Raw genomic sequence first — 21,323 nt, 5'->3', positions numbered from 1 at the left:
CCATTCAGTTTTTAATGAACCTATGTTAATATTACAAAGCCAGGGTTATGATCACCACCTTGGCTGACAGTTTTAGAAAAAGTTCATCTTTGATTGGCAGAAAATCAATCAACTATTCATCATTTAAAATAAGTAATAATTTCAATCTGGATCATGATCCATTGCATTCATAAAGAATGGGGTTCTGCTCCTGTGAAGGGATCTCCCAGATAGATTGACAAGCTCCTCGAGCCGCCTCCAACTGCCCTGCACGTGGGTTGTGCTTCAGTTATCTTTGGCAGTTAGCGCATGCCTCTCTCCGTTTCTTTTGGACCGCCGTTGCGTCTAGACCTCAGTTCTGTTTGCTCCTCGTAAAACTAAAACTTGAATAAACTTGATTGTCTCTCGGTAAACTGACTTTGGAAAATAATACGGCCACATACTGGAACTTCGACTCAGACTGAAACATGGACACGGTTTTAGATAATCCATAAAATAACAAGAAAAAAAATGGAAGTCTCCCTCAGACTTGCCCGGGGGATACTCGGAACAGGCAAAAACAAGCAAACAAACGACCTGCAATGGCATCTAAGTCTCCACTGAAAACGACTTTTAAATGCTGTACCGAGTGTCAAGCAAAGCTGCCGTCAATGGACAGCCACCACGCTTGCTTACTGTGCCTGGGGAAACAACATAACCCAGCGACTTGTAAAATATGCTGCTCGTTCTCCAAACACACACTCAAAAACCGGGCATTAAGATTGAGGGCAGCTTTATACGATGATGCTCTCCGACCACCAACTCCAAGACCTTTGACATCGAGGTCGGTGTCGAGCCTGCCGGTATTGAGGTCGGCGTCAAGCCCATTGACACAGAGACCTATGGAATTGAGGTCGTGTTGACAGAAAGGGACCCCCTGGATGTGTCGGTGGACTCCTGCAAAACTGCAGTCGAAAGGCACCAGCAAAAGGCATTTAAAATACCTGAAACTGTCGAAAAGAGACACCATCGCCACAAAAAACACAGGCATCTCTCATCGACAGATGAAGAGGCGGAATCTTCGCCTCCCAGAAAGAAAACAAAGAAAACACATGTTAGAAGTGGAACTCCATCCCCAACGGGCTTGCAAACTGAAGTGGAGGAATGGGATTCCACACAGCAAATCATACCATCACCTTGGGTGCAGCAGTCACCTACTTCGCCGGAATCTCTGTCAGCATCGTTGTCTACATCGAAGGAGGTATTGAAGCAGTTTTTGTCTTCAACTTCAGCTGTGTTGGTCTGCCACAGCAGAATGTCGTTGACTCTGGCACAGAGCCCTATTCAATTGCCAGTGACGACACCAACTCCGCAAGCCACGTACCAGCCGGGTGACTATTTAGACTTTGGAGAAGGAACAGCTGCTGAACATGAAGTGGCATTGGACCCAAAAACAAAAACATCACTCATGGCCATTTTGGAATCCAGTGGGAGTACACCCTTGGGCTCAACATTTAGAGGCTTCTCTGGTCTCAGTGCCGAGCACACTACCGAGGATGTGATGCATACGATACCGAAGACACCCTTGATATCCCCAGTTAAAGCACAGCCATCGAACCCGGTGCAACCGTCTATAGCTGCTCCACTGCACTTGGTATCGACAGCAACTAGTCCAATAGGTCTACTAATGACTCGGGCAACTGACAGACTGGGGTTGTCCAGGTCTATACCCATGTTTGTGTGTCCAGGCACAACCTATACTCCATATGCATCACCCCAAGCTTATTCTTCTTCTGCAGGACCTAGCCAAGTTACCATGGCTGTGGTTTCCGCCATAACCCATCTGTAATTTACCCAGCAGATTATGCTGAATATAAGATTTGGAAAGCCCAACAGGAGGCACTACGTCAGCAAGTAGCGCCACCACCGCAGAGTGTCCCAGTAAGGGTTGCCCAATTCACATCCACAAGCCAAACCATGGCAACCCAGACACATGCTTCAAACTTACCAGTGAAACCAATGGACTGATCCACTAGGAGACCTCCTAGCCCATCTAAAAGCCCTCAAGACATGCCTTCGAAGGAAGGTGATGATGATACATCTTATGCATCAGAAACGGAGGAGGAGAGCATTGTTGAATCCTGCCCAGTAGAATCGGATCCTCTAGCTGAGGTCACGCCTAAAACTTCTGTTTTGCCAACAGAGGAACTTAAAGCCTATCATGCACAGATAAGAGAGATGGTGGAGGCATTGGGCCTTGACTTGAAACAGCCAGAGTTGGATCTTAAAGATCCAGTTTACAACATGATGGCGAGGGCAAAGTTATCCCATCCAGTGTCCCTTCCCATGCTCCCTGCAATAACAAAGGCAGCGCAGTCAGCTTGGAAGGTTTTACAAACGTCTACAGCCAGATCAAGGAAACTGGAGGGGCTGTATTGTACACAGGAGGAGGAGAACACCTACCTCATGCAGCTCCAAACTCCGTCGCCGTAGAATGTGCATCCTCTAGAGGAGGACAGCGACATACCACTCCGGAGAAGGAGGGAAGAAAACTTGATGTTTTGCGTTGGAAGGTTTATGCAACTTCTAGCTTGGCGGTTAAAACTGCCAACTACTCAGCCTGCCTGGTGAGATATGGACACCATCTCTGGGATGTCCTTTTCCAGGACTCACTGACAATGTCCCCCTCGGAATTGCAGGATAAGTTTGCGCAAACGTATGAGAAGGCTACTATTGTAACCAGACATCTGCTCAGTACATTTGGCAGAGACTGAGTCACAGGCCAAGACCACTGCAGTGACCCTTCGCTGCCATGCATGGCTGCGATCCATGAACCTTCAGCAGGAGATTAAAGACAGAATAGAGTACTTCCCATATGATGGAAAGTGGCTATTTGCAGAGTCCACTGATACTACCATGGAGTCATGGAAAAAATAATAATTCACTGTGAAATTTTTCATGGCGTCAACGTCAGCACCGGGAAAATCATCCCACAACAGCATGTATGGAAGGCAGCAACATCGTCCTTCCTATAGGCAAGACAAGAGAGAGTTTAGGAAGCAATATAGGCCTTACCAATGCAATCAGCCCTATGGGCAGAAACCAAAAGGCCAGAAACAAAGCAGAGATCAATCTAAGCAGTCTCTTTGATAGTTCGGTCCATCCACTGAACTTACAATCAATAATGCACTCTTCAGCCCCCAAGGCTACAAACATCAGCCTTGTGAGTGTCAGCATATCCATCAAGCTGGCAAGCCATGCTCAAGCATGGCACAACATAACATCGGACCAGTGGGTATTGAAAATCATAAGGTCTGGTTATGCAATAGAATTCAAAGCTTTGCCTCCCTTTCAGGGGGGTAAAGTACACCAGACAAACCCAGATTCTACAGGAGGAAGTGCAAGCATTGCTACAAAAGCAGGCAATTGTGCAGGTGCAGCAGATGGACAGGATGACTGGTTTCTCCTCCTGTTATTTCCAAATCCCCAAAAAGGATGGGGGGATATGGGCGATAATGGATCTGAGAGAGTTAAATCATTACATAGATACTCAGAAATTCAGGATAACTCTACAGGGCATTTTGTACCTCCTTGCCAGAGAGGAATGGGCAACAACCCTAGACTTAAAGGATGCTTATTTTCATGTGGGAATGCGCAAAAAACATTGGAAATATCTGCGGTTCACGGTCAGAGATATAGTGTACCAATATGTGGTTTTGCCGTTTGGCCTGTCTACGGCACCACGTGTTTTCACGAAAGTAGTAGCAGTTGTCGTGGCATACTTAAGGACACAAGGGATCGTGATTTATGCTTATTTGGACGACTGGCTCCTGGTCAGCAGCAACAAAGAAAAGTTACTTTCGGAAATCCAATTTGTCTTACGGCTCCTACAAGACTTGGGCATCAAAGCTGCCCAGAGATGTATGTTTGGGTGGGATATAAATTAAATTAAAATAAAATAAAATAAAATAAAATAAAATAAATAAATAAATGCGAATTGGAAGAAGTTGAATTTGGTGCCACAAAAATGAATAAGCTACATAGGAGCAGAATTTGACTTGGGTGTGATAAAGGCTTACCTGCCGGAGACCAGGTACTTCCAAATCAGAGACTTAATACATCAATTTGACGAAGAACCGCGACAGTCTGCAGAGACGGTACAGAGGCTGCTGGGACTGATGACTTCTTGCGCCGCCATGGTGTGCATCACCGGACTGCATATGAGGGTGCTTCGGTGGTTTCTGCGCAACTTCCGCCCAAATTGGGACTCACAGCAGAAGACCCTCGTGTTACCAAGAAGTGTATTGATGCATCTGAAGTGGTGGACAGTGAAAGCCAATTTGCAGTCTGGAATGCCATTTCAGCCCAGCATCCCCACTTAGTGGCTGACAATGGATGCTTCCCTTTGGGGTTGGGGAGCACATTGCAGCCACCATCAGATAAAAGAACATTGGACAACAGCCCAATGAAAGAAGCATATAAATTATCTCAAACTTCTTGCAGTGTTCATGGCGTTGAAGGCCTTCAGACTGCTTTTGCAAGGCACTGTAGTACAAGTCTGTTGGACAACACCACAGCAATAGCTTACCTAAACAAGCAGGGGGGAATGGTATCTCGTTCCCTGTGTCTACTGAGTCAAATCTGTGGAACTGATGTGTGCGTCGCGGCATTACCCCATCTGCAATACACATAAAGCGGGAGGACAATGTACAAGTGGACAAACTCAGTCACACGCTACTGAAGAACCAGAACCACGAATGGGAACTGAATGCAACCTATCTACAAACCTTATTTGCCAAATGAGGTTGCCTTATGATAGATTTGTTTGCAACTGCTGCAAACAAAAAATGTCGGACATATTGCTCACGTGTAGGACATGGAAGGGATTCTCTAGGTGATGCATTTCAGCACCAAAGGACCACAGCACTTTTCTATCTTTTCCTGCCACAGCCATTGATAACACAGGTGTTGTCTCAAATGCTCAGGGATGCAACAAGGGGCATCTTGATATCGCCTTGGTGGCCAAGGCAGCCATGGTTTGCTTCTCTGATGGAAATATCACAAGGAGCATACCACAGGTTTCCGAACAGGCCAGACCTGTTAAATCAAAGTCAGGGGCTAATACAACACCCACAAGTCAAAACGTTAAAGCTAACCCCATGGCGAATAGGCTACTAGATAAAATTCTTCTTAATAGCAGAAGACTTTCCACTAAGTGAAATTATAGCAGCAAGTGGGAAAGATTCGGAATTTATGTGAGATGACAAGGGTTCTTCCCAAGGAAGGCAACTGCGAGACAAATTCTTCTCTACATGACTACCTTAAAGATGTCAGGGTTAGCAAACACATCTCTCAAGGTGCACTTGGCTGCAATTTCTTCAGAGCACAAGGGCTGGGAGGGCACAACAGTTTTCTCCCATCCTGCCTGCAAAAGAAATCTCAAAGGAATGAACAATTTCTTCCCACCAATAAGGAAGCCAGTGCAACAGTGGGACTTGACTCTTGTACTAAATGCACTACTGAAGCAGCCGTTCGCAAAAGTGACATTAAGGTTAAAAACATTGAAGACTGTTTTTTTGGTGGCAATTCAACCGCGCAAAGAGTTAGTGAGCTAACAGCTCTACAGGCAGATAGGCCGTATACTCAAATATTCCCGCATAAGGTCCTACTGCGCCTAGACCCGCGGCTCAGACCTATGGTGATAACTGATTTCCATATAAACAAAGATATTGTCCTGCCAGCCTTCTTCCAAAACCCAGAATCACCATTGGAGAAAATCATGCATACCTTAGATGTCCGGGCACTGTTGTACTACCTGGAGGCTACGAAGGGCTTTAGGAAAATGAAACAGCTATTTGTGCTATATAAGGGTCGGTCCAAGGGCATGCCAGTATCAAGACAAAGGCTATTCCATTGGATCATTCAGGCTATTAATCTGGCGTATGATGCTCAAGGTGCATAGACTCCAAGTACCCTCAGAGTCCACTCTACAAAAGCCTATGCGGCCTCAGCTACTAATCTTGCAGGAGTGACATTACCAGAAATCTGCAGGGCAGCAACATGGACGACACGCCAACCATTTATAAAGCACTGTGCACTAGATCTCCGGCAGTTTAGGGAAGGAGCATTTGGACAGAGTGTCGCCTTTTGGCTGGGAAAGCATTCTCTACTAAAGTCCTGCCTTGATACCCGCCACCTGAAGGGAAGCTGGTGAATCACCCATTCCTTATGAATGCAATGGATCACGATCCAGATAAACAGGTTGTTCACCTGTAACAGATGATCTGGAAATGATCCGTTGTATTCATAAAACCCACCCAGATCTCCTTGCGGAAATCAAAGCTGAAAAAAAAAACACAAAAAGAGAGATTGTCAACAAATGACGGTCTACAGAAACTGAGAGAGGCATGCCCTGACTGCCAAAGATAACAGAAGCACGATGCACATGCAGGGCAGTTGGAGGCGGCTCGAGGAGCTTGTCAATCTATCTGTGAGGTCCCTGCATACGCGCAGAACCCCATTAGGATATGAAGTTTTCAGTGCTGGCCTGGGTGACACATGTGTATTAATAGGAAGTATATTCTGAATCAGATACTTTGACCTATTGTTAAATATATTACAAATATTTATTATATAATTGTAAGATACTTTTGTAAGCCTGGTTGTAACATATACAATTGTTATGGGAAATATTCATACCCTGGTTGAGCTATCAGTGCGCACCATAGGCAAATATGTAGACTTGCAAAGCAAAGCCTATGTTTGTATTGTGACTTAGACTAAGTTTTTAAGTCCCATCAGAAACTTAGTTCTCAATTTTGTGATTGAATATTCCGTTTTGAAATGCATGTTTAGTATGTCAATATACTGAATTACAGTTTTACTATTTTCTAGGTAAGAATAAAAGAAGCAACAGGGCTCCCACTAAATCTCTCAAACTTTGTATTTTGTCAATATACCTTCTGGGATCAATGTGAGTCAACTGTTGCAGCACCAGTTGTAGATCCAGATGTGCCTTCACCTCTAAGCAAGGATGCCCAATTTACAGTGACTTTCTCTCATTCTAGGGTAATTTTATTAGTTTGTTTGTTTGTTTTTGTTTAGAGTACCATGAGAATATGTTGTAGTATGTCATGCATATAAATATATCTGATGCCTTCACAATGCACCAAGGAATGGATAAAGTTTTATAAATTCTGTTATTTTGAAAATGTGGATGTATGTGCACACACAATCACGTGTTCTTGTGGGAATAAAACCCTGTCCAGGCCTATTCAGTGTCTCAGTCTGCTACACATTCTGTCGCTTAGCAGCTGTCATCACACATGGCCCCCAGAACACCCTCAAAACAATTGCAAGCCATGGGGAATAACTGTGTTATGGTTTAAGACAGCCTTTCTCTTCCAGCCTCAGTTGGGAGTTCCCTTGGCTGATCTGGGCATAAGGCCTTTTCTAATAAAATGTGAAGCACCGCAAATCTAAGCAATCTTTATCATAAAGTGTGAGTGCAATATATTGATATCTGTGACAAAGTTATACTTCCTAAAGTGATTTAATAGAGTATCTAGGTGATATTATCAGGAAATAATAGTAAACAAAACAAAGGATCTTTGAAGTGATCCAGGATAATTCCCAGCATGGGTATATGTCTGTGCAATAGCCTCTGTAGGAGGATTTCACAGCAACCCAAAGCACTCCTTAGCTCCGCCCTTTGTGCACAAGACACAATTGGTATTTTTGGCAGCAGAGCACCATTTGCTCAGTTCCGTCTTGAACACCAGAGTGTGTGCCTCGCTGAAGGTTCACTCCTCATTCAAGCTCAATTCCTAGAAAGAGAGAAAGGTTGTTTTATTCATTTTGGCTTTTGTCTCGGATTGTTTTAAGGATTCATTATTGGTTAGCATTTTATTGGACTAATAGCCTCTCGGAAAACTTTTAAAAAGTGTACTTCGTACAGCAGTACTCACCCGTCATCTGATAGACAAAAACACTGTTTGCTGTGTTTAGGAGAGGACCATAACATTCATACTTGTAAGACCTGCCTGTCGTTCTCTAAACAGACTCGGAAGAGTAGGGAGTTGTGATTGAGGTCTGCCTTGTACAAAAATGCTTTGCACGCACGAGCGCACACACATTCATATGACATTACCCCCTTTACCGGTGATGCCATCAGTACCATCGATATGCCCAGTCAACGCTGGGGTCTAAGTTATTGCCAGAGAGAACCTCCCATTCCAAACACGTTGAATTGGAGTGCTCTAAGGAGGTCTTGAGAAGCCACATGACTCCTCTAAGGAAGGTCATCATAAATACCAGTAAAAGTGGAAACACTGTGAGGATTACTTGGCATCCCATTCGGCATCCAAGCATAGTAAGACTTTCTCTTTGACATCGGTGTTAACATTGTCTGCCTTGATGCCAGAATCTGCACATTGATTGAGATAGACTATTGGGGGGGGGGAACCCATCCATCAACTGCTAAGTTTCCGTCCCAGTGTCTGAGCTCGGCCCCGGCAATTTTAGCTTCTCAAGCTCGACATTGCACTCCCTCTCCTTCCATGGTCCAGCCCAATAGTGTTGAGAGATTCCTTCTCTTTCTCCCTGGAGTTACTCATAATTTCTGAAGAGCTTCCGTTGACTTTGACATCAACTTTGGTACAGTTACCAGCACCGTCTTCAACCCTGATGTCCATACTGGCACTGCCTTCAGTACCAGTGCCACTGCCTTCTTCGACTTAAACAATGATCATGACATTGACCAAGCCCTCAATTGTCTGTTGCTTATGCCTTTTACAATTTTCAACTGCTCTGATATAGATGATGATGCCCATGGCTCCTGCATCTACATCCTCCATGCCACAGAGCCCCGCTATGGCAGTCGATCTCAGAATTGATTTCCATACAACACCATCGATGTTGAAGGAGCTACCCATTCTACACTACAGCAAATCTATTCTGGGCTCTTCTTATGCAACCTCACTTGGGTAAACTTTCAAAGGTTTTTCACTACATGGCTTGGATATCAAGGAGGACGTGGGTTCTGGCCTTTGTGTCAATTCCCAAGACACCCTCCACCTCTCCTGCAAGAATTACTCCATGTTCTCTTTGCCCTACATATCTCATAGGGATTCCACTCTTCAGACCCACCTTTCCTTACTGGAATGGTGCATGGATTATTGGAGCTTCCCTGAAGCCTTAGAGCATGGCTGTATCCATACTATGGGGAGGTGCAGGAATCCCCACTATATGCCATCCCCACGCTTACCCTACAAACTGTGAGTTTCACTTATGGAAGCTATAGAAATTGAGATCCAACTCAGTTCCCCAAAATCAAAGTTTAGGGAAGAGACATGATGCCTCTTTTAAAAGGTCTCTGAATCCACCTTCTCTCCCATATAATCCTGTGCAGCCCCCTGTTCCTAACAGGGATGTGCATACACATTCTACATTGCCAGATGTTCAGATTATTTCTACCCCAAGTGGGCAGGACAAACTTCAAGTTCCTGACAAAGCTAATATGGATTATTACTATACCTCATCTTCTGATTCTGAGGCCAACTCCATCTTAACAAAAAAAAATCCTCTAATCAGTTGCCGGATGAGAACGCCCCTACCCCTCCTCCTGATTCTCTTGAGATTAAATATTACCATGTACAGGTGAGTAAAATGGCCGGAGTTTTGGGACTGGAGCTAAAGTCCCCAATTCCTGAAGTAAAAGATCCTGTGTATGTCTTTATATCCTCCTCCTCTGTGACTCAACCAGCAGCGCTCACCATTCTGCCAGTCCTCATCAATTCAACTAAGTCAGTCTGGGAAGCCCCTACTGTCTGCTCTCCCACTTTGTAGTGTTTAGAAAATCTCTACAGAGTTCAGGACGATGATTGCCCCTTCCTTTTCAAATATCCTCCTCCAAACTCCTTAGTAGTGGACTGCTGTACCATGGGGAGTAAACTGGGAAGGAAGTGTTCTGCTCCAAGAGGGAAGGCAATTGGATGTCATGAAGTGCAAATTCTACTCAGCTTCTTGCCTCTCTATTAAAATAGTAAATTCCATGGCCTATATGGCCAAATACCACTATTCCATCTGGGATCACTTTAGAGGACATTAAAGATACTTAAAGATAAAGAACAGCCCCGCTGGATCTAGCCCAAGGCCCATCCAGTCCAGCATCCTGTTTCACACAGTGACCCACTGGATGCCCCTGAGAAGTCCACAGCAAGAGGTGAGGGCATGCTCTCCTGCTGTTGTTCCCCTGCAACTGGTATTTAGACATATTGCCTCTGAGGTTGGAGGTAGCCTATAGCCACTAGACTGGTAGCCACTAATAGACGGGTCTCAATGAATTTGTCTAAACCCCTTTTTAAAGTCCTTGTGTACTAAATTCTATGAGATTGTCCAAGTCTGCCAACATTACCCATCAGCACCTAAGCACTGCCAAACATTTGACAGAAACGGAGTCCCAATTGCTTGTATAAGCTGCTTCTTTAAGATAGCGTGCTTGGCTCCACTCCACGTCTCACCAAATGGACATGAGAAAAAACAGAGGCCCAATCCTTTGGGGAAGATGGCTTATTTATCTCCAAAACTGATGACACTATGGAATAGATGAAAAAATCTAAATACACAGCAAAAACATTCACAACTTCTTCCACGTCTCAATCCTACATCCAAGACTATCTAGAAATACACCAGGCAAAGGTTTCAATTTAACAACTTGGAAACAATTCTCTGTGGACAGAAGAGGCCCTACGGTCCAAAGCAAAGACAAAATCAAAAATAAAATAGTCTCCAAGATTCCAGACTGCACCTTTTTATCACTCTGTTCTTCTGTCCTGCCTTTCAAGAGACCCTTCAACTATTGGACTTGCCCCTTTCTCAACAGTTTGGTGCCGCATTGCATCCAACACCTAGGTGTTAAGTATTATCTCCACTAGATACGCAATCAAATTTACCACCACCCCTATTTTTCAAGGGGTAAAATACACCCACCTGACTCCTACCCTAGATACAGAAGTCAAGGATTTCCTGGAGAAAGGGCCAATAGAACCTGTACCATTGAGGGGCCTAAAGAAGGATTTCTATTCCAGATATTTTCAGGTCCCAGAAAGGTACAGGGGCATTTGTCCCATTCTAGACTTGCATTAACTAAACAAATTTATTTATCCAAGGAAGTTTTGGATGATCACTCTGCAAGAAATCCTCCCTCTATCGGCAGCAGAAAAATGGCTAGCAAACTTAGACCTCAAGAACACTTACTTTCATATAGGGATAAGATCAAAACACAGGAAGTTGCTTTGCTTTACCCTAGGAGATCAGGCTTACCAATACACAGTGCTGCCATTTGGTCTCTTGATCACACCTCAAGTCTTCACCAAGTGTATGAGTGCGGTCATAGCCCATCTGAGGTCTCAGGGAATCGCCATCTTCCCTTAATTAGATGATTGGATGGTGACTTCTACAGACAAAAGCTCCTTGTCTACCCACATACATTACGTTCCAAAACCTGGGCCTCTGAATCAATTGGAAGCAATCAAACCTCCACTCACAATAGATACTCTACATCGGAGCTCTGTTGGACACACAACTGAAAAGAGTCTCCCGTCCAGAAGAAAGACACCTGTTTATTGTATCTTTGCTTCCCACATTTACAGCCAACCCACCCCCCCAAAAAATGGGCAAGAACTGTTCAAAGATTCTAAGATTTGATGGCATCTTGCACCACCACAGTAAGGTATCCCCATCTCTGGATGAGGTGTCTCCAAACATGGTTTCTGTCAACGTTCAAATAGAATATAGCCAATCCATGTGGCTAGTCCTCCCACAGTCAGTCCTAAAATCACTCCACTGGTGGACTCTTCCAGAGAACCTTCTTGAAGGAGTTCCCTTTCAACCTCCCTTGCCCACACTGATGGTCATGATAGATGTGTGTCTTGGGTTTTCAGTGCATTGGACAGGGTGTGTGGAACTCCCACCACTCTGCCCTCCTTATCAACTTCCTGGAGCTCCTTGCAGTCTTCCCAGCTCTCACATCCTTTATACCATTAATAAAGAATCAGATGGTTCAGCTTCTCGACAACACCATGACAATCATCTATATAAATCATCAAGGGGTAAATGTATCCAGATCCCTTTGCAATCTAACAATCCAACTATGGGACTGCTCTGTACTCCACAAGGTTCTCCCTCTAGCACTCCACATAAGAGTCCAACATGTTAGCAGACTCCCTGAGCAGGAAGACAAATACTCTACAACACCACAAGTAGGATATCAATTTTGAAGTTCTCTCCAGCCTGTTCCATCAATGGGGAACACCATGAATAGATCTCTTCGTGACCCTGACCAACAAGAAATGTGAACTCTATTGCTCCTGGGTGGGAATGGGACACTAGGTGACACCTTCCAGATTCCCTGGAAGGGTTACACGTTATACCTATCTCCACCCCCCACTCCCTAATTTCCATTGCTCTCAAGATTCCTGAGCAACATACTACATGACAAAACTACATGTGTCATTCTCACACCATGGTGGCCAAGGCAGCCATGGTTTCCTCTTCTCTATCTATCCCGGGTCAACCACCTTCGCCTCCCCCATCACCACAGTCTTCTGTCCCAGGCAGGGGGACATGTTTTCCACCACAGACTTTGAACCTAACTGCCTGGAAACTTGTATCTCACCTCTCTGAAACAATCTGGCCTATCTCACTCTTCTATAAAGGTTCATATAGTTGCCCTCTTGGCAATTCACCCCAGTTGGGACTGAAAGACTCTCTTTCATCCCAACATGAAAAGGTTCCTTAAAGGCCTAAATAACCTTTTTCCTCCATTCAGGAAACCCATAGAACCGTGGAGTTTCTCTCTGGTTCTCTCTCTTTACTGAGTCACCATTTGAACCATTAGCATCCACATGTCTGAAACTACTTACCTAAAAACTGCCTTTTTTAGTAGCCATCACCTTGGCTAGAAGGATTAGTGAACTCATGGCCCTGCGAATAGACTCATCTTACATGAGATTTTTCCCCCAGATAAGGTGCTCTTGAGAACAGACCCTTCCTTTACTTCAAAAGTAGTGTCTGATTTTCATGTCAACCAAGATATTGTTTTCTCTTCTTTCTTCATGAACTCAGCCACCCCTTTGGAACGTTCTCTCCCCTCCATGGATGTCAGAAAGGCCCTCTTATTCTCCACGGACAGAACTAAGATCTTTCATAAGTCTCACAGACTTTTTATTGTCTTTAAAGGCAGGAACAAAGGGAGACCTATCTCCAGGTAAAGACTCTCAAATTGGGTGGTGGAAGTGATCTTCCTTTGCTATGAGCAACAAGGAGTCAATCCTCCAACTAACATCTAAGCTCATTCCATGAGGGCCATGGCAGCCTCCTCTGCACATGTGTCTGGAATTAGTATTGGTGAAGGTTAACTTTGGATGGGCAATTCTAAAAAAGATGCTTTAATATCCTTGAACCTTCCACAGTTTCATCTGTGAGCTCACGAAACACCCATGTTGAAAATGATCCTGGGATCACCTCAAAGATAAACAGGTTGCTTTCCTGTAACAGGTAATCTTTGGGTGGTTCAGGATCATTCACAACACCTGCCCAGCCTCCCTGCTACTCGGATGTTATTCTTCAGGTCCACTTACCTCAGTCTTTCAATTGGAAGATCTCAGCTTCTCTGCAGTCATTCAGGAACTTAGCAAATGGTGCCTTGTGCGTGAAGGACATAGCTACAGAGCGCTTTGGGGAGCTGTAAAATGCTTCTGCAGAGGCTACTGCACAGGTTCATTAGCCATGTTGTGAATGGTCCTGGATTACCCAAAGATTATCTGTAACAGGTAAGCAACCTGTTTTTATGTAAGCTAGCTCATTGTTTGGCTTGGATGGTGCTATCAAACAGAGCTAAACATATGTAAGTTTCCAAAATGATCAAGGCATCTCAGAGAATCCAAAATGGAGTTATTCACATGGTTCATAGTCTTGCCTGTATCTTTTGCAATTCTAATAAACCCAAGTGTATCTAAGGCAGGCATCTACAGAGTCTATTATCTTCGTATAAACAGGGTCTATTATCTTCGTATAACATTGGGTTTTGATTATAGATGGTGATATAACTTGAAAGGAAGTATTAATAAACAGAAATCTGTGAAGTATTGCATCAAATATTTATGGCACAACATCTATCTATCTATCTATCTATCTATCTATCTATCTATCTATCTATCTATCTATCTATCTATCTAGTTCTCTAAGGCATACCCGTGGCTAATCCCATTCAGGGCAGCTCTCGCAAGAGTTTGTGAGCGGAAGCACCATGGTGATTGGGCTGTGGGGATTCCATATGCAGATGGGGGGAGGAGCCTGTGGCACTATGGTGATTGGGCAGTGGGGATTCCATATTCAGTTGGGAGGAGGAGCCTGTGATGGTTAAGATCAGTTGGAATGTAACTGTTACTGGTTGCAAGATGTTCTTGATTGTAGAGGAGAGGAATGTATGGATAGTGGGCAGAAGTCTGCGAAGAGAGGGGTCATGAGGGAGGAAAGAACTCCTTCAGGAGACGGAGGCTGTCACTGTGTGAATTAGATGAGGAAACAAGATGAACAAGATCTGTTAACTAAGGAAGGGGGGGGGGAGAGAAGGGAGGAGAAGAGAGAAAGAAGGAAGGGCGAGGGATGGGCCCGGGCCCGTCAGCAGCCTGAGGAGAACGAGCGGCAGTGAGGAAAAGCCCGCTCAACTGCCGCTGCTGCTACTCCTGTGGGGAGGAGCAGGTGAGGGTGAGGAGGTTTCTAGCGATAGAGGGCTGTAGCTTGGCCAATAGTCACCACAAAGTTGCAGCCATGACCAAGCAGGGTGGGGGGATCAAGTAAAGGGATGGAGGAGTGACCAGTAGGAGTGAGGGGGATGGAAGCAACGGAATGGAGGAGGAGGATCAGGAGTGCAGCTCAGGTGAGGGTGGAGAGATCTTTGAGGTGAGGGGAGCAATCAAGTACTAGCACACAGATGCTCTGTGCGGGTTAAGCTAGCATGTATGATTTCTAGAATGAGTTTTCTCCACTAGAAGCTTTCACTACCCAAGAGAGGCTGTTGGCTCAAAAAATCATTGACCCATTAACACTTCAAACAATTCATAAATTTTAAAATTTTTAATGATTGAACTAATAAAAACTATCTCAAGGTTACTTTAGTAAAAATCCATTTTTTTAGGATTTTGTGGTGAACGTAACAGAAGAATTTCTGGAGTTCATTGCAGATGGAGCCCTTGCTATTGAGGTCTGGGGTCACCGATGTGCTGGGAATGGCAGTTCCATATGGGAAGTGGATTCTCTTCATGCAAAAACCAGAACACTGAGAGACAGGTAAACCTCTATGGTATTGTATTTGAGGTGTTGAGGCCTTACTGCAATGGTGAGGGAAGGAGAGAGCGAGTAGATGTGCTATGAATGTGCAGAAAATGATAAAGAGGATGATGGGTTTGAGATTACACACCTATGAAAGCGGGGACAAATGAATGTGAAAGGGCATGTGTTGGCAGTGAGGGAGATAAGTGGAAGAAATCTTCCCCAAAATCTGCTGATTCTTTCATTTATTTTGGTTGGGAGAATTTACTGGCCAGATTGTTGGTTGCAGGCCTATTGTAGTGTGTAGGGATGTGCACAGAACCACGCCGGGTGGCTCAGTGGGGAGGGGGGGTTGCACTTTAAGGGTGGGGGAGGGTGCACTTACTCCTCCCTTTGGCGCCTGGTATTTCCCAAGTCCTACGGGGCGGCAGCGTACTTCCCTGCCACCCTGTTTGCTCTTCGGCCAGAAGTAGCTGGTGTGTGTGTGCTCACCAGCTACGTCCGGCCACTTTCAGCCGAAGAGCAAATAGGGTGGCAGGGAAGTATGCTGCCACCCCGTAGGACTTGGGAAATACCAGGCGCCAAAGGGAGGAGTAAGTGCACCCTCCCCCACCCTTAAAGTGTGCCCCCGCCGGTCTTCGAACTTCGAACCTCCCAGAGGCCTGTAAAAGGGCCTCTGAACAGGTTTGTGCACATCCCTAGTAGTGAGTAAAGACAATGTTTCTAGAATATTTCCCCTAAAGTGTTGGCATACTTGCTCAGACTTATGTGCTATACATGCGTGGACCCTTGGTTGCTTGTCCATGACTGGGGACACTGAGGTTTGAAGGTTCTCTAGAGAAAATGGAGAAGAAGAGTTTGCAGAGCCTTGTTGCTGGAAGTGGAAAATGGCGGGGGGGGGAAAGGAAAAAGAGAGCACCTTTAAACCATTGTCAGGGCCTCTACCCCACCAAGCTTCCTACCCTTTCCTTCCCACAGGGGTGGAAAGAAGGGGGTCCAAGCCACACTGTTCCTCGTTTCCCTCACAGGTGTCTCTTTCTGACTGTTCCTTCTATGGTCCAGCCATCTGCTGCCGTCTTCTTTCTCCTCCTTGCCCCTTTCCACCAGCTGCTCCTTAGGTAACTCCTTCCTCTACTCTGTAAAGCTCATAGGAACATAGGAAGCTGCCTTATACCAGATCATTGATCCATCTAGCTCCGTATTGTCTGCACAGCTTGGCAGTGGCTTTTCCAAGGTTGCAGGCAGGAGTCTCTCTCAGCCCTATTTTGGAGATGCCAGGGAGAGAACTTGGAACCTTCTGCATACAAGCATGCAAGTGCTCTTCCCAGAGTGCCCCCATCTTCTAAGGATAATATCTTACAGTGCTTACATGTAGTCTTCAAATGCAAGCAGGGCAGACTCTACTTAGCAAACTGGACAATTCATTCTTGCTACCACAAGACCAAGTCTTCTCCCAGAAGTTTGTCTTTTCTCTCTAGGTCTGTCTTGAGCCAGCCACAGCTGTGCTCCAGTAGTTTGCCCTGGCAAGCCGATGCCCTCAGCTGAGTGCACTCTAAAGTTTCAGCATCACTTCTGGGTCTCCCTGGCAGGTGCCATCTGTGTGTGCCAGGGTGTGGCTTCAAGGGGTCAACAGGGGTAGCGTTGGTAGGATATTCTGTTGGGACCAAAGGTAATTTAGTGTGGATGGGACTGGAGTGTGCCATCAGGTAAGCAGTTCCCAGAGGTCCATACTAGTAGTGTGCATGGAACCAGTGCCTGCCGGTTTGAGTGTGTGTGTGTGTGTGTGTGTGTAGGGGTATCTTTAAGGACAGGGGAGGGTGCTCTTATTCCTCCCGCTGCTTTCCCCCCGCCGGCGCTGGCTTTTTAAAAGGTCTGTCGGGATGGCAGCATATCTCCCTGCTGCCCCAGTGACTCCTCGGATTGGAAATGCCTGGCTGGGCACTTACAGCCATTTCCAGCATGAGGGGGCACTGGGGCAGCAGGGAAGTACACTGCCACCCCACCAGGCCATTTTAAAAGACAGTGCCGGCAGGGGAAACGTGGCAGGAGGGGTAAGAGCACCCTCCTCCGTCCTTAAAGATATCCCCTCTTCAAACCACCAGGCATTTGAACTGGTTCTGAGGCCTGTAAAAGGGCCTCCGAACCAGTTCGTGCACATCCCTAGTCCATACTGCAGTGGTGTCCACAAGTATGGGGCAAACCAACTGTGACCTGTCCAGGCACTGGATTCCATTTGGGCTTATGAATATGTCAACAGCCAAATTCCAAAAGGCAATAAGGGAGCAAAGGCTTAGCATTGCTCAGGAGGCTCCAGGGCAGTTGTGGGCACTGTTTGTCTTTTGTAAGCCCACTTCCAAAGTCCACTGAGCTGATTGATTCAGCTTAAGATTGATGGGTTGTAGAGTAGTCCTGTGCAGGGTGACCTGCAAGAAGCCCTTGTCTGACAGTGGCCACTGGCAGTGATTTGAGCTCAAGATTATTTGAATCGGGAGTGTCGCATGGCTTCTGACCACCGTAAGACTGAGAAGTGTAGTGATAGGATGCAGATTCACGCATCCTGCTGGGTAGAGCTCCAGAGCAGTACAAGGCAGAATGTCTGCAGAGTCCTACACTTCTGTAGCCACAGACTAGTCAAAGCTTTTTATAGGGTTTTTTAAAGGATTATTTTGAGTTGGAGTTAAAGGGACTGCAATGGCAGGAAAACCTTTTACTTAGTAGTTTTATTGGGGAGGGGGTCCAGGATAGAAGTGTTTAAAAGTATTAGATAGAAGTGCTAGATCAAAAGAGCTCTTGCGAGCCAAATCTAATCGTCGTAAGTAGTAGGAAATGCTTTGTTTACATCTGAGAGGGGTTTACTCGGTGATATTGTTCCAGGACCCCTTTTACTCCAAGTGGGGATCTAGCCTTGTTTAGAATTCAAGACCACTGGGTGGGGTCTCTGCCTTTCCCAGACTCTCTGCTCTGCATAAGTCACAGTAGGTTCAAGTAGGTTCACAGTCTACTTCTCTAACAAAAAATGAAGGCTGCCTGTGCGGTCATCGAGCTCTGATCTCTGCAGCAGTCTTGTTCTGGGTGCAAGTTGGAGGAGAGACTGCTGTGGTAATAGTAGTGTATCCATACTGTTCTTACTACTTTTTGGATTGACTCTAGGTGGAATGAAGTAACACGTCGAATAGAAATGTGGGTTTCAATTCAAGAACTGAACGAAATGGGGGATTATACAGCTGTGGAGCTCCACCAGGCAAAGGACGTAAACACAGGCGGGATTTTCCAGCTTAGACAGGTACAAAGCTTTTTCTCCATGCAGAAAACAATATTAACATATTAGTAAACTTTTACAATATTATTAATTTTTGTTCTCATTATATGACTAGGGCCATTCTCGTAGAGTTCAGGTGACTGTCACACCAGTGCAGCATTCAGGAACATTGCCACTTATAGTGGAAGCCATTCTGTCTGTCTCTATTGGCTGTGTGAGTGCCAGATCAACCAAACTGCAGCGGGGTTTGGACAGTTATCAGGTAGGAGGATTAAGTGACCTTAAGGTATATTGTGGGGTAGAATTGTTTTTGGTTTGTATGTTTGACTCATCTTGCCATACCATCTGTAGAGTGCCTGTTTTATTATGTTTTCTCCTAATTAATTGGAATCAAAAGAAGCAATACAAAAATGTGCAACACCTGTTTACCAGAGCTGACTTTGGGATCAGTGTATACATCACATGCAACAATTCCCCTTTCAAACTTCTTCCAGTTCTCTGAGGAAATTAGTAGGGTCTGTCTCCAGCCTCGGAAATCAAAGTAGAATGTATCCTAAAGTTGCTTCCTCCAGAGGAAGGAAACCTTAGGATTCAACTCAATGTTAGACTGTCAGGTCTATAAATCTTGATATAAGTTAAAATAAATTTTATGATGGTATTTATCTTCTCTATAGATATTATTAATATCACAAGTAAATTTTAGCCCGTTGAATAACGGGCGCTAGGAAGGGAAGGGGCCGATAACCGTCCTCCCGCCCTCCCAGCTGCCCGACTTACCCTTCCCCGCACCCCCCCCCAAAGGAATAAGGGCCTCCGCGGCCGCCAGAACTGCCCTCCCAGCTGCCCGAGCCCTACTCACCCGAGTCAGCCCGCAAGAGCCGGGCGAAGTGCAAGCGTGTTTTCAAAAGGTCCAGAGAGGAGCTCGCAAACAGAGCTCCTCTCTGTGCTAAGTCTCTTCGTTCGGGAAGAGACTTAGCACAGAGAGGAGCTCTGTTTGCGAGCTCCTCTCTGGACCTTTTGAAAACACGCTTGCACTTCGCCCGGCTCTTGCGGGCTGACTCGGGTGAGTAGGGCTCGGGCAGCTGGGAGGGCGGGAGGGCAGTTCTGGCGGCCGCGGAGGCCCTTATTCCTTTGGGGGGGGTGCGGGGAAGGGTAAGTCGGGCAGCTGGGAGGGCGGGAAGATGGATATAGGCTGTGGCGGCGGCGCCGCCAGCCTCTATGCCGCGGCCGGTCTCCCCGGCCAGGCAAGGGCCCCAAGCCGCCCGGCTGCGGCGGCGGCGCCAGGCCTCGGCGGCGGCTCGGCTGCCACCTCGGCTGGCTTCCCCCGCCGCCTCCTCCCCCCGCCCGGCTTCAGTGGCGCGGCCATGGCTCCGCCGCCGCCTTGGCCGCGCCGCATCCTCTGGCCGAGGCGGCGGCTTTGCCACCGCCTCGGCCAGTGTCCCCCGCCGCCGCTTATCCGGCTTCTTCGGGCGGCCACTTCTGGCCGCCCAAGATGGCCGCCGGGTGCTGGCGGTCGTGTCTCCCTTGGACTGTTCTGAGCGTGCGCTCCGCGCACGCTCAGAACAGTCGAGGCACGAACGCACGCTTGGTGTCCGTCCACGGACGGACACCAAGCGTTTTATTAGAGAGGATTATCTCTGTTAATTTTAAAGGAATTTATATCCCACACTTTCATTAATGTGTCAGAGGCATATCAACAAGTTCTTCTGGTAAGAACTAATCTGCCTACTTACCTTTCACTATAATCTTAATTTATAATTACTATCCTCACAAGTTAGGCCACTTCAGCCTCAAACATTCACATGTCCACCATCTTTAATTGGGGTGGATGGTATTTAAAACTACATTGTTGAGCCCACTTGTTCCTCAAACGTTTATGCATCCACCATCTTGAATTGTGGTAGATGACGACATCACAAAACTACACCACTGAGTGTCCCTACAACTGTACCCAATTTGATTCATATTGGTCCAAACATTGTGAAGTTGTATGCGCGCGCACACATTCTCTCTCTCTCTCTGTCTCTCTCTCTCTCTCTCTCTCTGCTGGGTGATCACATAAAATAAAAATCCCAGTTACAGACAGAAGTTTATTTAACAGAATTAGATTCACTACATGGAACCAATATGATATTTAAACAATAAAGTCTTGGAAAGTACTGCCATCTGAAATTTCTTCCCTAATCAGAATCAAGTTTCTGAAAGACTAATAAGTGTTGATCCTGAACTTTTAATTTTTTAAAATCTCCATGGACTTGAAAAAAAGGAGGTTTGTACAACTGAGACCAACTTCTCTACTATTTCACCTATTGCCTTCTCACTTGATTTGAGCTGCAATCCTAAACAAACTTAACTGGTGAGTAAACTCCATTGAAGACGGTGGGACTACTCCCAAGTAAAAATGCATAGGATTACACTGTTGGTGTGTGTATTTACTGACATAAGCAAAAATACAAAAACCTTATTTGGATTAAACCATCTACCCCAATACCAACAAGAATCCAATTATATGATACTAATGTTTAATATAATAATAAAACTATAAAGCATACATGTTACTTGACCGTTTAAACAAAAACTACTTTGAAATATCTGTAGTCCTTGGGTCCCCAGATGTTGGAAAACAACTCTCATCATCCTCAGCCGCAATGGCCAGCAGCAGGGATGATGGGAGTTGTAGTCCAACATCTCGGGACCCAAGGTTGAGAACCCCTGCTCTAGTCTTAAATTTCGTATTCCACGGCAAACTAGAAAGGAGACGTCAGGGCCATGG

At 45.7% G+C, this 21,323-nt stretch overlaps 1 protein-coding gene across 21 annotated transcripts in view; it reads left to right on the top strand.

Annotated features, from left to right (window-relative positions):
* Positions 1-21,323, top strand: part of KIF13A (kinesin family member 13A) — a 190,844-nt gene that overhangs the window by 121,645 nt on the left and 47,876 nt on the right. For all 21 annotated transcript variants that reach the window (XR_008305754.1, XR_008305753.1, XR_008305752.1 and 18 more), the window contains 4 exons: positions 6,853-7,026; positions 15,158-15,309; positions 18,442-18,574; positions 18,666-18,812. Coding sequence is in view for 15 of the 21 variants with exons in the window: in XM_053243917.1 (XP_053099892.1) it covers positions 6,853-7,026; positions 15,158-15,309; positions 18,442-18,574; positions 18,666-18,812 (606 nt within the window). In the remaining 6 variants the exon portion in view is untranslated. The remainder of the gene's footprint in view (positions 1-6,852; positions 7,027-15,157; positions 15,310-18,441; positions 18,575-18,665; positions 18,813-21,323) is intronic.

The sequence above is a fragment of the Hemicordylus capensis genome, chromosome 4 (genome assembly GCF_027244095.1).
Source record: "Hemicordylus capensis ecotype Gifberg chromosome 4, rHemCap1.1.pri, whole genome shotgun sequence".
In the NCBI taxonomy this organism is placed as follows: domain Eukaryota; kingdom Metazoa; phylum Chordata; class Lepidosauria; order Squamata; family Cordylidae; genus Hemicordylus; species Hemicordylus capensis.
Note: the sequence above shows the minus strand (reverse complement) of the source record. Positions and strands in the feature narration are given on the sequence as shown.